Raw genomic sequence first — 22,032 nt, 5'->3', positions numbered from 1 at the left:
TTTTAGAGCAGACCCTTCAGAGCATGAACTCAGTCATTTTTAGGGAACCAGTACTATTTCTGAATCTCTGAAACAGGAAGAAAAGAAAAGGTGATTTCTCGTCAGGTTAAAAACTGGTTCAGTTCCCTAATTTTCAACAGAACACAGGAAATACGGTTCTTATGTACAGGACTCCCTTTGCACGTTTAACCAGTCTTTGCTAGTTTCTACCTTGGTGGAGTTTCTATCTTAATTCTGCTCCACGGGTTGTTACAATGATCCTGTTATTTCACGTTGTCTTTTCCTTTATTTGTGAAATAAATGTTCTCCTTAAACGTGTCCTCAAAGGATTTGTTTCTACCCCTTTCATCATCAAAGCGTGGATACGTCCTTTCTTGTGGAGTCTTTTTTCCTTAAAGCACAAGACGGAAGCGTGTAAGATGAAGTCACTGCCGATGGTCTCCACGATGTAACGTCATAAAAAAGCAGTGTGTTTCTTAAAGGTTAAATTTTGTCAGAGGTACCTAGAAATAGATAGAGGGGTATTGCATATTTCATTTGATTGCTGCAGTCTCAAGGATTAAAAAAACAGTCATTGGGAAGCCAGACTTCTGTGTCATAACGGTAAGCTTAAGTATGTGCATTTTCGCAGGAGACATTATGCGTATACACTTTTACAAAATCCTTTGTAAGAGGAGGAATCTTCTCACTTCCAGTAATTAAAACATGAAATGAAAATGCAGTTCATAAAAGGGAATGTGGAATTTGGCTGTCTTTCTGGCGAAACTGCCTGTGTCAGAGACTCCAAGAGAAATTCCCTTTTCTGGCGGGGGCGTGTTCCTGGTGAGGACAGCCACGGGGCTTACCCCACCGGAGCAGAAACCCAGCAGTGTTTCCTTTGCCCAGAAAATGTTGCTGTTATTAGCTATCATCCTATTCTGTCTTGAAGCAGACTCCTGGTTTGCGTGCTTCTTTTTTTTTTTTTTTTTTTTTTTGTGGTACGCGGGCCTCTCACTGCTGTGGCCTCTCCCGTTGCGGAGCACAGGCTCCGGACGCCCAGGCCCAGCGGCCATGACTCACGGGCCCAGCCGGTCCACGGCATGTGGGATCTTCCCGGACCGGGGCACGAACCCGTGTCCCCTGCATCGGCAGGCGGACTCTCAACCACTGCGCCACCAGGGAAACCCTGCATGCTTCTTTTGATAAGCTTTTGGAAAGTTCATCACTTTTCCAGAACAGACCGGCTTTTCATTTTATGGATTCTAGAGTTTTCATTGAGTATCTCCTCATCAACTATCTGGACAAAGACAGTTGAGTGTGGTGTCCTCAGTGCTGGCCCTTAAATTTCCCCGGATTTCCCAAACCACATCAATGTATCAAAAGACTTGAGCAGATCCCTGTTGGGGTGTTTGAAAAACGTAAATTTTCCTTTCCAGACGTGTTCTCAAACAGGAGGAAGATAAGTAAAAATCCTGTTAGGTTCTGTATGCAAAAACATGAACACATAGTATTAGGTGATTAGATAATAAGGATGCTAGAAGAATCCTTGCATTGCTTGGTTGAATTTGTACCCCTGGAGCTGCCGTAACAAATTACCACCAAACTGGGAAGCTTAAAACCATAGGCATTCATCCTCTCTGAATCCTGGACACCAGACGTCTGAGGTCAGGGTGTCCCAGGGCCGCGCTCCCTCCAGAGGCTCCAGGGGAGGGTCCTTCCCGCCTCTTCCAGCTTTTGGGGGCTCCGGGCGTCCCTGGACTTGCGGCCACATCCCTCCCGTCTCTGCCTCTGTCTTCCCGGGGCTTCTCCTCTGTGTCTGGGTCTCTCGTCTTCTGTGTTTTTTAAGGACCCTGTCATTGGATGTAGGGCCACCCTCCTCCAGGAGGACCTCAGCTCAGACCCTTCCCTTCATCGCCTCTGCAAAGACCCTGTTTCCAAATAAGCTCCCGTTCCCAGGTTCCAGGGTTAGGAATTGAATCTGTCTCTTGTGGGACACAATTCAACCCTCAACTGGTGGGAGGAGGGTTAGAAAAACTGTGTGTAGGTGAGGCAAACAGGACCAGGCCCACTGTGGGTCCCCTCCCAGGACAGAGGTTGCGTAGGGTCCACATGGGCGATGTCGGTTTTCTGGTGTGTTGGTCCATTAGTGGATTTTTTCTGCAGAACGTGGTGCGGGAAAAGGGGGGAGACCAGAGGGGGATGGAGGGTGAAATCAGAGGGAGTGGCCTCCCTATCATTTCTGTCATTACCCCTGTGATCCCCATACCCCGAGATAAAACCCAAAGTGGTTTCCGTTTTCTCCTTTTGTAATTACCTGGCATTCCACGCTACTCCTACGGTCCCCATTCTGTGTGGATTTCCCCCCAAGTGTTTTCAGTTCCAGCAAACTTACAATGACCCACACAAACTTAAATCCTAGTAGCTTTGATTTTCCACCTGTTTCATTTACATTATGGGTTTTCAAAGACAAAATAAGGTGGTCGCTTTTTTTTACCTGGCGTCTGCAGGGCAAAGGCTTTGCCATGGTCCCTGTGTGACCTCCCTCCTCTCGGGACAGTTTGTGGGTTTGGGGCTGAGGAAGACGGCAGGTCAGTCCCTCCTGACCCTGCGAAATGCATTTTCTGTGCTTTCCCACACCTCACTCTGCAGTTCTTTTTTTTTTTCCCCTCTGTTGTGACTTCACAGTAAAGTGATGCCTTGTGTTCAAGGTGACCTCTTTATTTATTTTTTAAATTTTTACCGGAGTGTAGTTGAGAAATAGGTTTGTTTTGTTTTTTTCCCCGTTTTTTTGAGATGTGTTTGATGTATAATGCTGTATTAGTTTTGGGTGTGCAACGCAATGACTGGATATTCGTATATATTGCAAACTGATCACCACAGTCTATCTAGTTAACATCCATCACCTCACATAGTTACACATTTTTTTCTCGTGATGAGAACTTTTAAGATCTACTCTCTTAGCGGCTTTCCAGTAAACAATACGGTGTTACTAACTGTAGTCACCATGCCGTACTTGACATTCCCAGGACTTATTTATTTTGTAACTGTAACCTTCTACCTTTTAACCCCCTTCATCCATTCCCCCGATCGCTCACCCCTCACCTCTGGCGACCACCGTCGACTCTGTTTCTATGAGTTTGCCCTTTTTTAGATTCCTCATATATATGAGATCATACAGTGTGCGTTTTTCTCTGTTGGACTTATTTCACTTAGCCTAATGCTCTCGGGGCTCATCCGTGATGTCCCAAGTGGCAGGATTTCCTTCGTTTTTTAATTTTATTGGAGTATAGTTGATTATCACACTAAGTGAAGTAAGTTAGACAAAGATCGTATGCTGTCACTCATCTGTGGCATCTAATTAAAAATGATATAAATGAACTTACTTACAAAACAGAAACAGACTCACAGATTTCGAAAACAAACTTATGTTTACCAGAGGGGAAACGTGAGGGGGAGGAATCAGTCAGGAACCTGGGATTAACATACACATACTAGTATATATAAAATAGATAATCAACAAGGCTTTCCTTCATTTTTACGCTGAATAATATTCCATTTTGTCTCTTATTGGGCGGAGGTGGGTCATGTAACCATCCTTACCTGCAGCAAAGCTAAAAGGGGGACTTTTCTAGTTTCCAACGGGAGATATGGAGAGCTGGCGATGTATATTGGAGAGCCTGCCAACACTGAGCAGGAAAAGATGTTTGTCGTTTTTCTTTCTACTGCAATAACAACTTCATACCAGCACCATTGAATGTTGGTTTGGTCTTTAGCGCATTAAAGCCGGTCACCTTAAAAATTACAGCATGCTGGTTTCATCTGCCGTCAACAAGACGGTTTCCCTGTATCATCCTGTAATCTGACTGTGGTGCTGAGAGAGTTCCCACATCTCTGCACTGCAGGCACTCTGCTTTGAGTTCTCAGTGTTTACAGCACACCCAGCTCAGACCAAAGCTTAAAAGATGTTGCAGGCAGAAAGATAAAAAAATTTTTAAAAAATCTGTTGAGTCATAGCCATGTTGTCTTTCTTTTCATCGTTAGAATTTTAGCGTGTGGCGAGACCGTTGATAACGTCGATCTAGTCATCTACCTGTTCTACCAGAGAGATGAAAACAGTATGAGTCCAGACGGGTTCATTGGTTTGCCTTGGGTTCACAGAACAAGTCAAAGGCACAACGTGCACTAGATACCATGCCAGTGTCCTCAGTTCCCGTTCCTGCGCCCTTTACCAAGCGATCTCCTGAAAACACCTAGACTGTGTCCATTCACTCTCCTCGGGGCCCTTCCCCTACTTGCCTCTCTGTGAACCTGCTTGCGCAGAACTTTGTCAACGCTGCCTCACTGTGACACAATTCTGTTTCTACTTCTGAATCATCTTTTGCTGAGGACGGACTTTTAAAACCTGTGCTGGGGCTCATCATTGGCTTCTTCTGGCAGTTCCTTTCCTTCGTGTGTGTGCATCGCTTTCTACTTGCGCAGTAATAAAATAGTCACGATCGGGAACTTGCTTTCAAAGCCGAGGTGGCGTAGCCATGTCCCTCACCCCAGCTGCGTAAGCCAGTAGAGGCACTCACTTATTTTGCAGCTTGAGAATTTCAATTTGTAGAAGAGGCCCTCCCCCCAAGTGCGTTGCTTAGGTGTAACTTTGTTTTCCTCTCCATGTTACCGTGTGCCGTAAATGGCGTTCCCAACTCTGTGAAAGAGGAGAAGGTAGCTGCGTGGTTGCGTTGAAGGTCTTTTTCGTCTTCGAGCCATCCTTGAATTCCTTTCTTCCTGCTTTCTCATCATGTTGATGGCCATTTTTCCAGCCAGGGAGCCCCAATTCGTTGGCCGTTTTCCACACCTCCTTCCCCTGGGAGAGCCCTTCCTCTGCGTTATTTCTTCAATAAACAGGGGCAGAAAGGACAGCCGTCTTGGGTAAGCTTCCAGAGGCTCACACAGACAGATGTCATTTTTCTGCCCCCAACTTTACCTTTTCTCTGGCCGTAGGTAAAATGCCTTCGGAGCTTTAATCTCAGAGGTGCCCTAAGTGATTGCCGGCCGGGGGGAGGGGTAGCAGCTGGACCCCACCCCACAGTGAGGCTCAGAGGATGAAGAAGGGCTGGTGGGAGACCACAGAGGAGGAGACATTGGGTTGACAGTGTCACAGCCTATGGTACACAAGAGGGTTTGATTGCCTTTTACATTTATACTGTTGATTTCCTTTCATGTTTGCAGTGGTTGCACTTTTTAAATTTTTCTCTCTGTTAGTATCTGCATCACTGGTTCTAACCCTTGGCAAGTGTTCACAGAAACACTGAGTGCGTTTAGCTGGCATTAATGGCTTAAAGGAAGCAGCTTGTGAGGAGGGGTGTGTCACACTTAGCCTGTTTTGTTTTGTTTTGTTTTAACAGGACGGTGGCAGTCACCAACACGTGTACTAGAGTTTTGAGTTCATTAGCCTCTCATACAGTGCTTTGTGGGATAAAGAGGAACCTGGCAGGGATACTCACAAGTTTTCATGGAAAGAGTTATCTTCTGATTTTTTATTTTTTAATCCAATTTTTTAAATTGAAGTAGAGTTAATTCGCAATGTTGTGTTAGCTTCAGGCGCACAGCAGAGTGATGCGGTTATATATATGCTTATCTATTCTTTTTCAGATTCTTTCCTATCATAGGTTATTATAAGGTGTTGAGTAGAGTTTCCTGTGCTCTACAGTAGGTCCTTGTTGTTCACCTGTTTTATATATAGTAGTGTGTATCTGCTAATCCCAAACTCCTAACTTATCTCTCCCACCCCCTGCTATCCCCTCCGGTAACCGTAAGTTTATTTTCTATGTCTTGTCTTGATTTAGAAAACCTAAAGAAAAAGACACATGGAAGGAATGTATTTAGCATCCTTTTCCATTCTGCCTTTCCCTCTGTGTGTGTTTGTGTGCGCGTTTCCTCTGGGACGACTCATTTGCAGAAAGGATGGCCAGTCGCCCCTATTAAAGAACAGTTCGGGGGCAAGTGATCCCGTGTGTGTGTCAGTTCAGTTGACCGTTCCAGACAGGTGCCTGTCACCCAGCCCTCGCACCAGGTGTATCGCCCATTACTGAGTTGTCCGAGCCTCCAGGTAGCCTTGAGGTCGGGGTGCTGGTCTCCCGTCCTGGGGGCCGTGGCTGCTGACACCGCGTCTCCCCACTGCAGGTACGGGGACGTTCGGTCGCGTGCAGCTGGTCCGCGAGAAGCAGAGCACACGTTTCTTCGCCCTGAAGGTGATGAGTATCCCGGACGTCATCCGCCTGAAGCAGGAACAGCACGTGCACAACGAGAAATCCGTGCTGAAGGAAGTCAGCCACCCGTTCCTGGTCAAGCTGTGAGTCCCCTTCGCCGGGGCCCCACCCTCCCGGCCCCCAGGTGGATTTTCCTGCGGGAGGTGGGATGTTGGTCACAGCGGGTCACCCTCTGCTGAGACATCTCAGCTCCCGGTCTCGCGGAGAAAGGCGCCATTCCCACGAGTGCCTGCCAGGGTGGCACGCCTGGCGCTGCCCCCCCTGCACCAGCCGCGTGTCCACAGGGCCGCCTGGGGCCCGCCAGAGGCTCTGTCCCCTCCTCCCACCCCCAGCCCCCTGGACAGCCTGTCCAGTCGGTCTTCCTGGGACCTCAGTCACCTGCTCACCTCTGCTCACTCACATCGTTCCTTGGGTTTCTAGCTGGCCGTTCAGTGGCCCCATGTCGATGCCTCATAGAACCTTCCAGTTGAAGGTGCCCAATGTGGACCAAATGGATCCCTCTTTCTGCCACGCTCTTTGCTGGCGGAGGGTAAGGCCGTTTCCCACTCAGGGGCCTCAGGTGTGGGCGTCCACAGAGGGCTCTCCGTCCCCATCCCCGGGGGCCTGCCCCTTCCGCCGCCTTCCTCACGCCCCTTCGCAGCCCCCGACCCCTCCCAGCCCAGCCTGGTGTGGGCCCCCCTCTCTGGCCTGAGTGCCCAGCTGTTCTTGGCCTCCCAGACTTGCCTCTTTCAAGGCGTTCTTTGCTTTCACTACAGCCGTAGTGATCCCTTCACCCGCACGGCCCTCCGATGACCTGCGTCTCTGCTGACACATCCTCAGGGAATGACCCCAGGGCCTCAGTGGCCTCGAAACGGCTCATCCCGGGCTCTGCCTCTGCCTCTGGCTCTTTTCAGACGCTCTTGCCTCCATCCCAGGAAAGTGACCTGCAGGAGGAGGTGGGAGGTGCCATCCATGTTGTCACCGCAGGGCCACCCGCCCCCCCATGGTGCCCCCTTCATCTGCCTCTCTCCACCCCCTGCCTCTCCCACCTCACCCTCACCTGCCTTTCTTCTGCGATGCACCTGCCTGTTCACAGAGACAGGCGCCTGCACCCTGCTCTTGGAGCACCTTGCCTGTGCCCCAGTGCAGGGAGATAACACCTGTCGGCTCACAGCCACCGGAGCAACGTCCCCAGGGCCCGAAACAGCGTGTCACTCGGAGCAGGGACAGGCGGCATGTTTGACGGGTGACAGAAGGGAAGCAGCTGACTTCTTGTCTTACTTTCCTTTTATGAAGCCCAGTGGCTGTGTTGGGCCAGTGTGGACGGGTCAGTAGAGTCTCATGCTGTTGAGTCATTAAAATCGAAACAAAAAAAGAACTTAGCCGGTGCAGCAGAGCCACCACCCCTCCCTGTTCAGGTCTGAGTCTCCTCTTCGCTGGGAGGTGGTGGGAAGATGGGTAGAAAATCTCATGCGTGTAGATCTTCTTCTGGAAAGAAGAAGAGCTTCTACTTCTGGTGTCTCTTCTAGAAACTGAAATAGTGATTCTGGATGACGACTTCAGTTGGCTAGGGTGTTCAGTACACGTTCTGTACAGGAGATGTGGACGCCTTCATCTGTTGCCAAGTCATCCTCACGTGATTTGGGAGAACGGTCTTGGGCTTTTACCACATACAGGAAGTCTCAAGCCAGGACCCCAGGGTGTGTCCCCCAGGGTGCTTTGTGGCTGAGTTTTCCCAGGAAGACGGGGCACCTGGCCGCTGGGTTCCGGTTTGCTCTGGAAACCAAGTGGCGTGATCGGTTACGTGTCTGCAGTGACATTAGGAGAACACGGAAGAGAAGCAGGTGGAATTGATGGTGAAAACGAAAAGTCTGAGACATTGGCGTCGAGAAGACACAAGTTTGGAGAAGAGGGAAGAAGGCAGCGGGAGGAGTGCTTCCCAGGGCTGTGCGTGGGTGGTGGGCGTGCCGCCCGGCGGCTGGCGGGGTTGCTGAGGTCACCTCAACGCATATGTTCTGGGATCAGGCATGTCCCCCTGGAAACATTAGGGTGATGCTCTAGGAAACCTTGGGGGACGGCTTCCATTCTGGGAGCTCCACCTTGTTGTGGGTTGAATTGTGTGTCGTGTCCCCCCCCCCCACCCCTGCAAAAGATACGTTGATGTCCTGACCCCCAGTACCCGTGAATGTGACCTTATTTGGAAGTTGGGTCTTTGTAGGTGTCGTCAAGATGTAGGTCGAGGTCCTATAGGAGTAAGGTGGGTTCTCCATCCGATGTGATGGGTGCCCTCGTACCAAGCGGAGACGACACACAGAGACACACAGAGAGAAGGCCACGTGAAGACAGAGGTGGAGATTGGGGGTGATGCGGCCGTAAGCCGAGGAGCCCCAGGGATTGCTGGCAACCACCAGAAGCTATGGAAGAAGCTAGGACGGATCCTTCCCTGGAGATTCTAGAAGGAACCACCAACACCCTGATCTTGCACTTCTAGCCTCCAGAACTATGACAGGATGCATTTCTGTTGTTTAAGCCACCCAGTTTGTGGTCTTCTGTTACGGCAGCCCCAGCAAAGTACCACACACCCCGTCGTCTCCTGGAGTGGGCACCAGCCTAGGGGATGGGCTCTGGGGGTGCTTTCTAACTACCTCAGAGGAGTCCCCAGGATAGAATCCTTGAGCTTTGGGAAGTTAAAAGGGAATAGGGAAGAGGAGGACCGTGAAGAACAGAGCTTTAGTCAAACAACTCTGCTTCCTTGACTCCTGGACAGCTAATCAGGCGGTCTCCTCCTCAGGTAGGGTAGACTGCTGAATCCAGAGGGACGCAGATTGTGTATTCCGTGCTTTTGGATAAGTACCTGAATTGTTTCCATCACAAAGGCTGTAAGCCCTAGTTTCAGTGGGATGGAATTTGACCCCAGGTTATCTAAATCGGGTTTTCTCTAATTTTAAAGAGTGTGATCTCTCTGCACTGTGGTGGCTCTGTAATCTGACAGTCTCTTTGCTACCTTGATATTCCTGTTGCCGTACAGCTCACTGGGTGCAGGCACACCTCAACGTAGTCTTTTTATATGTCAGGTCCAACTGTGCTACGGCCAACAGGCAGGAACTTTTCCTGGTCCCTTAGTCCGCAAGGCTGTCCTCTGCATGTCTGTGTCCTGGCCTCGTCTTCCTATAAGGACCCCAGCCCTACGGGATCAGGACCCAGCCTAGTGACCTCATTTCACGTTCATCCCCTTTTTAAAGACCCTATCTCTAAATCCAGCCACATGCTGAGGTCCTGGGGGTTAGGACTTCAGCATATAGATTTTGGGGTGGACACTACTACTTAGTGACTTGATAAGTGCAGGTCTTTCAGTGCACAGGGGTCTCATTATAAAGTACTTGGAGCCTTTGGAGGGACCCGGCGGTGTTTGAAAACTGGGATTAAATTGATCCAGGGTCAGCAGACTCTAGAGGTGCCCCACACGTAATGGGAAGAGCGCTGTATCTGACCAGCCCCGCGAACGGGGGGAGTGGGGTGCCCAGGGCCACTGGATGGGGCACCAGATTTAGTGGGAAGAGACCACGAGGGAAGCAGGTACCGAATCCCCCCAGCTGTTCAGTTTCTCTTGGAAATGAGTTGCTTCTCCCAACATCTGCCTTTCATACCGTCCAGAAGTGTTGAGTGAGCCTTACTCGCGTTCCCGTGAAGCCACGTGGAATACCGGTGATCCCGGGTATCACGCCGCACGAAGACTCAAGTTTCAACTTCCACGTGAACGGTGTGGCACGTTCGCCCACGGTGTCATTAGCGTGCGGTATTTGAAGTGCTACTGGTTGCGTTGTTGAAAGTCGGCCAGGACGTTCATTACGTCCACATCAGAGAATGCATTCTGTTCTGGGATAAAGCCATCCTGAAGGCCGGTTCAGCCAGCGTAGAGATAATTTCAGAAGGGCTGACAAACTCAGTGTAGAAGGATTGTGTTACAGTCAAGGTGTCCCGGGGAGGAAGACTTGTGTCCCGCCCCTAGACCAGGACCCTGTGTCTGCTCCCTGCCCTTTGTGCGTATAGAAATCGCTGGCATCTTAGAGTTGGTGGGATCCAGGACAGGCGTTCTCACCTGGGCGCCACTGACATTGGGGACAGGAAATTCTTTGTGGTGGCGGCTCTTCTGTGTAGTAGAGAGGTCTAGCAGCATCCCTGGTGTCTACCCACTCGATGCCAAGAGCACACTCCCTCCGTGGTGTGATGGCAAGAAATGTCTTTAGACGTTGACAGAAAATGTCCCAGGGAGTGAAATAGTCCTGATTACAGACCACTGCCTAGATAGATAGATAGATAGATAGGTAGGTAGAAAGAAAGAAAGAATGTGTGGATGGATGGATGGAAGGAAGAAAGGAAGACAGGATGAATAGGCAGGTGATATAGAAATAGATAGATAAATAGATCGATAGGTAGATATTTGGGTAGATGGATGGGTGGGTGGATGGATGGATGGATACACAGATGGTAGACAAATGATTAGATAGGTTGACGGATGGATGGATGGGTTGAATGATGGATGGAAGGTTGGTTGATAACACCTGTGATAGGGGCACACACAGAGACTAGGTGGGTGTGGGTGCATTCTCACTTTCCTGTCCCAGCCCCTGCACGTGGAGTTCCATCATTTCGTCTTGGTGATGAGCCTGTGGACCCAATAACAGTCCCAGTGCCGTGTCACTCATTGCGCAGTAGAAGACCCAGCTAGCCAGCCATGTTTCATTGGCTTTCCGCTACAGATCTGGGTATGAAAGAACTCAGAGGTCCATCACCCATGGGGCACATCCTTCTCATTATTGGCGAAATGACAGCTTGGATCTCCACGTAGAGGAACTTGGGTCTTAGTCTGGAGAGGACGAGCCCATAGCCTAAAGGAAAGGTCTTTCTTCCTGCCCACAGACTTGAGTCTCGTGTGCATCTCCATGGCACATGGACGGGTAGTTAGTAAACCTGTTCCTTGGCTTTTCTGGTAGTTAAGGAGGAAAGAACACCCTGTTCTGACTTCCCTTGACCCCTCTGCACTTGAGTTTCAGAAGCAAAAGTCCAGAAATAGCTCTCCTTCCTCTTTCACCATCGCCTGCAAGGGACGGCTGTGACAGAAGGAACACGGCCACTTCCCAATTCCTTGTTCTGTGCTTTGTCCGAACGTAACGAAATGTCCATTTTGAATTTTGGGGTGTCTGGCAAGGTGGATGCTTGTAAAAGGGAGGTTTGAATTCTCCTGATGGAGGGAAACTGTGAAGTTCCCGATGAGGCTCTGGTATATCCCAGCGTGGTTGGTAAGGACGGAATCGTCAGCCCTTTGGGGCCGGAGGTCCTAAGCCGCTGAGGATGCTGCAGCAGAATCTCGCAGAAGGAGAAGGCATTTGGTGGCTGACAGGTGGGGGGAATGCCTGGTGCAGGGGCCATGGGTCAGCCAGGAGGCTGGGACATGGGGAGCGATCTGAGTCCGCCTTGGACGCAAGGCTGGACGTGGGGGGGAGCTCCAGCATCGATGCTGGTGTGTAACTCAGGAGCGGGGGTAGGAGATGGGAACGGGCCCCCAGGGCACTTCTGGGGAGGTTAGATGGACACGCTGTGCACCCGGGCACCTCGGAGGGTGCGCTGCCCTGTGCGTTCAGCTGGGGACTTGGGTGCGAGAACGGAGCACGAGGTCACCCCGTCCCCGCCTTCCACAGCGGTGTACTGGCCTGGCACACGCCTGGGAAGTTGGACGGGAGAGACAGGGTTCCAGGTGGGGCAGTTTCCAGGGAGCCATCTGGGAAGAGAGAGAGAGCGAACGGTCGTCCTTGGGAAGGCATCAGATGTAGCCACCGAGCGTTGGGACCCCTGGGGTCCACAACAGGGGGAGCCTGGGCTGGGGACGGGGAAACAAGTTCAGGTCCCCTCGGCGGGGCGGGCGGGGGGCACTGGTTACCGTGGAGCCGGTTCGGAAACTGGAAGGGATGTTCCAGAACCTCAGCTTGCGCCGGGCGATGGGGCTCAAGAAAGGGTGACGTGAGTGGCTTTCTGTTTTCTCCTTTTGAACGGCAGAGTCCAGCTTTACGGCAGCATCTGGAGAAATTGTGACCAACTTTAAAGTTAGGTGTCTCCAGCTAGATGAGGCTGACTTTTAAGTTAATTAAAATGCCACAAGGGAGGTGCTCACTGCAGACTTTGCAAATAAAAGACAATAATCAAAGGTGGAAAGTGCTTCTTTGAGCTCAGAGCTGACGTCTCTCTGCCAGTGTGTTCCTACTCATTGTCAATGACGGCCACTTTTTTTTTTTGCTGTTTATGGAATAATTGATTAATATGTTCTCTCCAATGCAGTTTTTCAATTTTAATTTTTTAATGTGGTAAAATGTACCTCACATAAAATTTACCATCTTGACTTTTTTTTAAACATCTTTATTGGAGTATAATTGCTTTAGAGTGGTGTGTTAGTTTCTGCTTTATAACAAAGTGAATCAGCTATACATATACATATATCCCCATATCTCCTCCCTCTTGCATCTCCCTCCCACCCTCCCTATCCCACCCCTCTAGGTGGTCACAAAGCACCGAGCTGATCTCCTTGTGCTATGCGGCTGCTTCCCACTAGCTAGCTATTTTACATTTGGTAGTGTATATATGTCCATGCCTCTCTCTCACTTCGTCCCAGCTTACCCTTCCTCCTCCCCGTGTCCTCAAGTCCATTCTCTACATCTGTGTCTTTATTCCTGTCCTGCCCCTAGGTTCTTCAGAACCTTTTTTTTTTTTTTTTTTTTTTTAGATTCCATATATATGTGTGAGCATACGGTATTTGTTTTTCTCTTTCTGACTTACTTCACTCTGTATGACAGACTCTAGGTCCATCCACCTCACTACAACTAACTTAACTTCGTTTCTTTTTATGGCCGAGTAATATTACATTGTATACATGTGCCACATCTTCTTTATCCATTCGTCTGCCATCTTGACCATTTTTAAGTGTATAATTCGGTGACATTAAGTCCATCCACATCGTGCAGCCATCCCAACCATCATCTCCAGAACCTTTTCATCTTGCAAAGTTGGAACTCATGGTGCCCATGAAACACTGCGTCCCCCTCCCCCTCCCCCAGCCACACCATCTACTTTCTGATGAGTGTGACAACCCTAGGGACCTCCTCTGAGTGGAATCCCACACTGTGTGTCCTTTTGGGTCTGGCTTCTCTCACCAAGCATCATGTTCTCAAGGCCCATCCACATTGTAGCCTGTATCACAATGTCCTTCCTTTTTCATGGCTGAGTAATATTCCATTGTGTGACTGGAACACATTTGTTTATATCCATCATGCATCCAGGGACACTTGGTCTGCCTCCACCTCTTGGCTGTTGTAATGCTGCTGTGAACACAGGTGTACAGGCGTCTCAGTCCCAGCCTCAACTCCTTGAGTGCGTTTTCGACATCTCTTTCTCCTTCCTGCCCGTGGAGAGTGCTTAAGCATTTTCTCTTCTCTTCTCTGCTTTTCTTTCTTTTTTCTTTTTTTTTTCTCAGCTTGCCTCATTCCCTTTTCTTTCTTCCTTTGTCCCTCCATCATCACCAGGTCACCACGTGGACAGTTTGGTATGATGCCTTCTGTCCTTCTCCCTGTGCTTAAAGAGCTCTGGGCATGCGTGCACACACACACGCAGAGTGTGGCATTTTTACAGCATATTATTTTTTTTGCCTCTCGCTGTTTTTAACTCTGCTTCATAGAGATCCCTCCTGGGCATTTTGGGTGGACGCTTTCCAGGAGGCCGGGCAGGGGTGAGGGCGTACAGAAAGGGAGGGAGGTCTCTTAGCTTTTCCTTGGAGAGAGGCTGGGCCATGGGCCATGCAAGGTAGAGGTGGGAGGACCAGGGAGCGGACGTGGTATAGGGGACGGACGTGTGTGAACGTGTGCACGTGCTCCCAAAACCATGCACTGTAGTCACACTTGCTGCACACTACACACTCTAGACTCCTAAGCTCAGCTTCTCACTCACACCTGCTCCTTCCAAGCTAGACTCATCCACCCACCTGGCGCCTGGTCCCTTCTGCCCGGATGTCTCTGCAGGCAGTTCAGGGTCCTCATGTTGGAAAGGAATTCTTGACCTTCCTCTTTGCCCCACACCTCCAATCAGTTCCTCCTTTGGACTCCACCGAAATGGCCCTTCCAGCTCCTGGGTCCCCTCCCCACCCCCCCCACCCCCCGGGCACTGTTTTTGATTTCCTTTTCTTTGCTGCTGTGTTCACTCTCACCAGGGCTTCTGCCCTTTCCTCTTCCTTTTTTTTAATTCTTTGAACTATAGTTGATCTACAATATTGTGCTCGTTTCATGTGTACAGCAAAGTGATTCAGTTTTATATATTTATATAAAACTTTTTTCCTATTCTTTTCCATTATAGATTATTATAAGCTATTGAGTACAGTTCCCTGTGCTGTACAGTAGGTCCTTGTTGGTTATTTTATATATAGTGGTGTGTATATGTTAACCCCAAACCCCTAGTTTTTAACCCCTCCCCCCGCTTCCCCTTTGGTGACCATAAGTTTGTTTTCTGTGTCAGTGAGTCTATTTCTGTTGTGTAAGTAAGTTCGTTTGTATCATATTTTAGATTCCGCATCTAAGTGACATCATATGGCATTTGTCTTTCTCTTTCTGGCTTACTTCACTCATTATGATAATCTCTAGGTCCATCCATGCTTCTGTGTCTGTGAGTCTGTTTCTGTTTTGTACGTAGATGCATTCCTGTTACTTTTTAGATTTCACATAGGAGTGATACTGTATAACGTTTGTCTTTCTCTGTCTGACTGACCTCACGTAGCATGATCATCTCCAGGTCCATCCATGCCGCTGCAGGCTGCATTGTTTCATTCTTTTTCATGGCTCAGTGGTATTCCACTGTGTATACACGTACCACGTCTTCTTTATCCAGTCCTCTGCCGATGGACACTTCTGTTGCTTCCATGTCTTGGCTGTAGTGACTACTGCTGCTGTGCACACAGGGGTGCATGGATCTTTTCAAGTTAGAGTTTTCATCTTTTCCAGACCTGCCCTTTCCTCTTGTAAGTCACATCTCCAAAGTCCGTCCACCTTTGTTCATCTGGGTCCCCTCTCTTTCTTCTCAGTCACCTCCCCAGGGCTTATCCACTCTTGATTGGAGACGGGGGCTTCTTTCTGACATGAAAACCCAACTGTCATCCTTTGTTTTCCAGTCCCGTCAATGACTTTCCTTCCTGCCGTCAACAAAATGCAGACTCCCTACGGTGCATCCACAGCTCTAGGGTTTGACTGGTGCCTCAGTTTCCAACTTCCCTGTATGTCTGTCCCCAGCCTCCTTCGACCACAGATACACCTGGGCAACCCTTCCCATCTTGCTGGGACACACACCCCCTTCTGTGTTCGGTGTTTAGAGCTGGTTCCCCTGCTTCCCACAAGGCTCATGACAGGCCAAACGGGAGATGCCCTTTCCAGTGTGTCCAAGATAGGACATTGCCAGGTTTGAAGTGGGTCCTTTGTTTGGTTTTTTTTAAGATTTCTTTTTTTTTTTTTTTTTGATGTGGACCATTTTTTAAGTCGTTATTGAGTTTGTGACAATATTGCTTCTGCTTTATGTGTTTTGGTGTTTCGGCTGTGAGGCATGTGGGATCTTAGTTTCCCCGACCAGGGCTCGAACCCGCACCCCCTGCACTGGAAGGCGAAGTCTCAACCACTGGACCACCAGGGAAGTCCCCGAAGTGGGTCCTTGTCCAGATGTATCCACTAAACAGAGAAAACCAGTGGGTGGTGAGGTCAATAAAGACGGGCGATCATGAGTTACTGGAGATGCTGCTTGGTGATGCTAACCGTGGGTCCCACGCCTTTTAGATCCACTACATGCGTGCTTTTCTCGTAGCGACGTGATAAACCTTGCTTTTGGCCCTCGAACTTCTATTTTTTTTATAGACTCGGTCCTGCAGTTGATGAGAATGACGGGATGAACAGATTAGCTCCTGCAGTTCATCCCGCTTCTGATTCTCTAAACTCAAGAGTTGAATTCCTCTATGGTCACGTGGACTGCCTCCTGTCAGCCACAAGCACCAACGATGACTGTAACTGTTCTTGGAATCGTGATGTCAGGAACTGTTTGAATATTCGTTTACTTCCGATTGTTAATAATACCCAACTCTTTACAACTTCTTTCCATACAAGAAACCTCTTAACTGGTGGAGCTTTGAAGCAAAGATGTATCGGAGGAATTTCTTTTCTTCCTTTCGATAATGTATCTGATTTTCGTGATTTGGAGGAGGAAAGTGGCGTCAGGGCCCTCAGGACTTTTGTTTGTTTTATAGCCGTAAGTTCTATTCGTTATGGGGGCCTTTATTTGAAAAGTATTGCTTCTTAAGCAAGCTGATGACGGATCACTTCTGCGTGTGATCTACAAAGGCAAAAATGACTTATCCGCTTAATATACGGTGGCTTTCGTAGGTATGGCGGTTGGTTGAAGGTTTGTTTGATTTCATTAGATATTTGTGGAACGAACATCTTCATCCAGCTTGGTCGGTCGGTATAGTTCTCCCCACTCGATCCCTTGTTTGTGACATTTGAGATTGTGATACGGTGATTTACCCTAGGAAATATTTATTTGGTCTTCTTCTCAGTTCCTGGCACAGAGTTCCTAAAACCCTTGCAATTTCCTAAGTGTCGAGAGCCATAAAGGTGTCTTGGAAAGCCCCCGGGTCACCTGTGGCTGGGGGCTGGTTATAGGGGAACCAACCCTTAGAGGGTTGGAACTGTCAGTCCCACCCTGACCTTGGGAAGCGGAGGGGGGCTGGAGGTTGAGTTCACTTCCCAGTGGCCAGTGAGTTCATCAGACCTACGTAATGAAGCCTCTATAAAACCCCAAGAAGGTAGGGTTCAGAGAGCTTCCGTGTCGGTGAACATGTAGAGATTTGGGGAGAGTGCAGCCTGCCCCCTCCCCAAATCTCACCCTCTGCATTGGTCCCATCTGGCTGTTCCTGAGTTAGCTCCTCTTATAATAAACAGGCGATCTAGCGCGTAAACATTCCTGACTTCTGTGAGCCGTTCTAGCAGATGAAACCCAAGGAGAGGTCGTGGCAACCTTCCACCTGCAGCCGGTCGGTCAGAAGCACAGGTGGCCCCCTGGACTTGCCGTTGGGGTCTTGTGGGACTGAGCCCTTACCCCGTGGGGTCTGATGCTACCTCTGGGTGCATAGTACCAGAACTGAGTTGAATTCTAGGACACCCAGCTGGTATCTGAGAAGGGCTTGACGTGTGAGGAATTGGGAGCCGGATAACAGACACTTCACCCTCAGTTGCTTCCTGTGTCGGTCGACCTACCCGTGGATGAAACTGCAGTTCCCCTGGAGCCCAGGGGACGGAAAGAGAGACTGTGACCCCGGCCTCCTTCCCGAATCACCTGGTGTCCAGCCACGCTATTTTTGGGGACTGACGCACTCCACCTACTTGCTCAACCCTGAAAGTCGTCTCGTTCCTCGCTCCTAACCCCATCTGGGTTCTGTCCTCACCTCCCCACGTTGTTCATTATCTGATGCTCCTGAGACTTGAGATGAGTTTGCCTTGGAACCTTGTGATCCATTGTTTGCCGGAGCTGGGAATACGTCAGGGCAGCTTCTTAGCCTGGTAGTGGGTCTGTGGGAGCAGTTACAGAAGTTACGCAAAGAGTGAGTTGCCTAGCAGCTCACTGATGCCCTCCAGGTGCGTGTGTGTGCGCGCATGCGTGCATTGGAGCGGCGGAGAGATAGGCTTATATATATTTCTCCTACCTTTTCAACCCAATTCACAGCTGTAGAGAATGGTCGTGCCCTTGCTTAGGTATTATTGACTGTTCACGTCTTCTTAAGGGCTCAGTTCGGCCCCGAAATCCCAGAATACCAGGCCTTCCCAGATGAGTGCTAGCTAGATTGGCCATCCGCCCTGCCCCAGAGAAATTCAGCAAGTCACCAGTTTACGTAGAGGTTCGGTGTACAAGTTCGCCAGTCAGGTGTCAGGATCCTAGAACAGCGGTCCCCAAGCTTTTTGGCCCCGGGGGCCGGTTTTGTGGAAGACAGTTTTTCCACGGAAGGTCTGTGTCTATGGTGGGCTTCTGGTAATGCGAGCGATGGGGGGGCGGGGCGGAACGGCGGCTCATCGCCTGCTGTGTGGCCCGGTTCCTGACAGGACGCGGACCAGTACCGTGGCCTGGGGGTTGGGGACCCCTGCCCTAGAACACATCTCCCCGTCAGAACCGCAAAGCCCTTGCTGGGTTCTAAGCTCGCCCGCAAAACACAGCGAGGCTGTCATGCGTTTGGGATACCGTGCGGTTCTATTCAAGCATCACGGCACGGAACGTCCTTGCCATACACGTAGGTATGTGGACCGGAGGAGGAGGGCGGGCGGCCCAAAGATAACGGCTCATCTCGATTTTAAATGATGGAAGGAGGATGGGCGTCTGCTCAGACGATTTCTCCAGAAAGCCATGTCGGGGAGGAAGACATTTTCCTTATCCGTCCAGGCTCTTCTGGCTGGTCTGAGAATGAAATGGACGTGAGACAGATGAACAGGAGAAAGTCACACGAAAGTTGAATCCCCTGGACACACGGGAGAGACCCAGGAAAACGGAGTCACTCACAAACATGGTCCAAACCCTCATCTTAAATGCTATCATCTTCAGCTAAAGACAAAAGAGCCTGTTGGGGTAGTGGCTTGGGACTTCAAAGGGGAGGAAGGCCATCGACATGGAGACGGAAAAGAAAAAGTTGGTAGACAAGTGTTTGCTGAGCCTGCAGAGACAGTGGGACACAGAGTGGACCCTGATCTCCAGGCCCTGCTGTTTCCCCACCACGGGTGGCCCATATCACGGGCAGACATCTCTGGTGAGGATAGGGGTCCCAGGAACAGCTCCTCCGTCTAAATTCTTTTAGACTATTAGCGAGAAGGTCAAAGTTTCTCTTTTGAGTCTTTGATTGTTTTCAGGTCGAAATAATCCGCATGCCAAGAGATACTTTGCGGGGGGAGCAAAGTTGTGTTCCACTCCAGTAGCAATAGCCACAACCCACAACCCCAAAGCACTCTTCCTGCGTCCTGTGTTCCCTCAAGTTTCAACACTGCAAATCTCGAGCCTTTGAACTGTCAGATGTGAGAAGGGGAACAGGCCAGAGATGCACGGCTATCGGGAACTGGGGGAAAAGCAACGCCTAGACGGGGCTGCCACTGTGCTTCTTACAGACAGGACCCCGGGCCGTCTCTCACTCTGAGAGACAGAAATCAACGGGGAACACCGAGAAAGAATGGCATGTATGGCAACCCTATCGGAGGGTAGCCGTCATCCCCCAACCGCACCCGTCGTGCAGAGTCTGCACGTGGAAACGCGCATGTAGAGAAACCCTTTCGTAACGCGTGGCCCATATTGTGTGAAGACATATAAACCATAGGGCTTAACAAAAAAGCCATTCATTTGAACATCAGAAGAATATGTTGTCCTTTTTTCTTTTTAAAAGGCTTCCCTTGGGCATAGAAAAGTTTTTCACATCCGCGACGGGGGGCGTTTTTCCTCTCTGCAGCCCATCTTTTTTTTTTTTTTTTTTTTCCAAATTTGACCGCACGCACCGCAAGGCTTACGGGGATCTTAGTTCCCCAACCAGGAATTGAATCCGTGCCCTCGGCAGTGAAAGCACCAAGTGCTGACCACCGGACCGCCCGGGAAGTCTCCCATCTTTTTATTTATTGCATAAACTTACACCTTCCTGACCACTGCCACACTTGCTTATTGCTTCGTGATTTTCCTTCCAGCTAGTTTTTGGGTCATTGCAAACTATCTCCTCCAGTGCTTTGTGTATATATCGATACGGTTGATTACAGGCAGATCTCAGAGATAACGGTGGGTTCCGTTCCAGAGCACCACAGTAAAGTAAATATCGCCGTAAAGCGAGTCACACGAAGCTTTTGGTTTCCCAGCGCATCTAAAAGTTACGTTTACGCTGAACTGTAGTCTGTTAAGTGTGCAGTACCATTATGTCTAAAGAAAAGCAATGTGGGTGCCACAGTGAAAAACGCTTTATTGGTTAAAATTGCTCACCAACCTCGGAGCCTTCCGTGACTTGCTTTTTTGCAATAGAAACACCCAAAATCACAGATCGCCACAATAACAAAAAGGTTTGAAGTATCGCGAGAATTACCAAAAGGGGACCCAGACACACAAAGTGAGCAAATGCTGTTGCAAAAATGGTGCCCGTAGAGTTGCTTGCAAAACAGGGTTGTGACAGACCTTCCATTTGTTACAAATGCGGTGTGTGCAAAGCACAGTGAAACGAGGTGTGCCTGTATTTTTCTTTATTTTGTTGGAACAGCCCCTCCCAGCAGCCAGGACCATCTGGTGCATGGTGCCCTGCACATCCTCACCCAAGGACGCCGGCTCCTCCGAGCATCCTTTGTTTTCATGGAAGCCCAGAGGGACGCAGCCCTTTGGGACCAGCCTTGGAGGGGAGCACAGTGTCCTGAGCAGAGAAGATGCCTGGGCCGGGGGTTCGGGGATCAGGCACCGCTGCTGGCACAGTAGCCTCGCGTTGCTTCACATCGTCGTCTGTGTGTCCCGATCCTGCGGGGGGACCTTTATATGCTTGTGCGTGAGTCACACTTCTGTGTCCTAAATCCGCTCAGAAACAGAGCCCTTACTTCCAAAGAGCGTTTCTCTTTTTTTCTACATCTTTTTTTTTTTTAACATCTTTATTGGAGTACAGTTGCTTTACAATGGTGTATGAGTTTCTGCTGTATCACAAAGTGAATCAGCCATACGTAGCTACATCTCCTTTACAGGCAAACTTTCCTCTCCATCAGTGCTTATCTCCCCAGGATGTAGCTGTTGCTTTTCCTCTTTGCCGTGACCTCTAAAATTCATTCAGGACTCTGTCTCTTCTCGCATCTATATTCTTCTTTTCTCCTCAGTTTCTCGCTGCTGCCTTTGCTCCCGTGAACAGAGCCAATCAGCGCCTTTCTAAAGGGGATGCGTCTCTTCTGACTCGCTGGGGACGTCTCCTACCCGTCGTTGCTTAGAAGTCTCTTGCTTTGGGCTTTTGTTAATGGCCACCTTTCCCAGCAGGTCTCTGGGAGGCCATCATGAATGGACTGGAAATTTGCAGTCTTGATGACCACCCTGGGGCCACTGAACCAGGTGTGATCCCTGAGGTGTGCCCACCCCGTGTGAGTCTGCTCGGGCTGTGAGACAAGCGCCCCAGATGGCACGGCTGTAGCAGCAGAGTTATTAGCGCATGTTTGGGGAGGTTGCAAGTCTGAGGTCAGGATGTCGGCCTTGTGGGTGCCCTTTGAGACTGTGGAGACAGCCGTCTCCTCCCTGTGTCCTCCCAGGGTCGTCCCTCTGTGTGTGTCTGTGTCTCCTGATCTCCTCTTCTTATAGGGACACCTGTCCTATGGGATCAGGGCCGACCCTAGTGACCTCATTTACCTTCATCCCCTCTTTAAAGACCGTATTTCCTAATCGAATCACCTCCTGAGGTCCTGGGAATTTGGGGGTTGGGGACACAGTTCAGCCCATAACAAGCTGTTCACCAGTTTATCGTCATAAGTTGGTATTTACTCTTGGCCGTTCTGAGACCTTTGCACGTCGACAGGATAGCCATCCCTTAGCATTGTGTCTCCCTGTACCCTAACATCTGCGTGCACCTGAATCTTAACGTCTACCTATACGTGTCCAAACGTGTGTCTGTACACGTAACGTTAACATCATCTGTGCCACATCTTAGCACATCGAATGGGTACCTGTACCCATAACATGGATCTCTGCCAAACCTTAACATGTGTCCACACACATATCT

The 22,032-nt window shown here is 49.7% G+C and overlaps 1 protein-coding gene across 5 annotated transcripts in view; it reads left to right on the top strand.

Moving 5' to 3' along the window:
• PRKX (protein kinase cAMP-dependent X-linked catalytic subunit) overlaps positions 1–22,032 on the top strand; it is a 141,733-nt gene that overhangs the window by 28,030 nt on the left and 91,671 nt on the right. For all 5 annotated transcript variants that reach the window (XM_049704899.1, XM_033420247.2, XM_004265431.4 and 2 more), the window contains exon 2: positions 6,151–6,319. In XM_049704899.1, coding sequence (XP_049560856.1) covers positions 6,151–6,319 — 169 coding nt within the window. The remainder of the gene's footprint in view (positions 1–6,150; positions 6,320–22,032) is intronic.

Source organism: Orcinus orca, chromosome X (assembly GCF_937001465.1).
Source record: "Orcinus orca chromosome X, mOrcOrc1.1, whole genome shotgun sequence".
Classification (NCBI taxonomy): domain Eukaryota; kingdom Metazoa; phylum Chordata; class Mammalia; order Artiodactyla; family Delphinidae; genus Orcinus; species Orcinus orca.
Note: the sequence above shows the minus strand (reverse complement) of the source record. Positions and strands in the feature narration are given on the sequence as shown.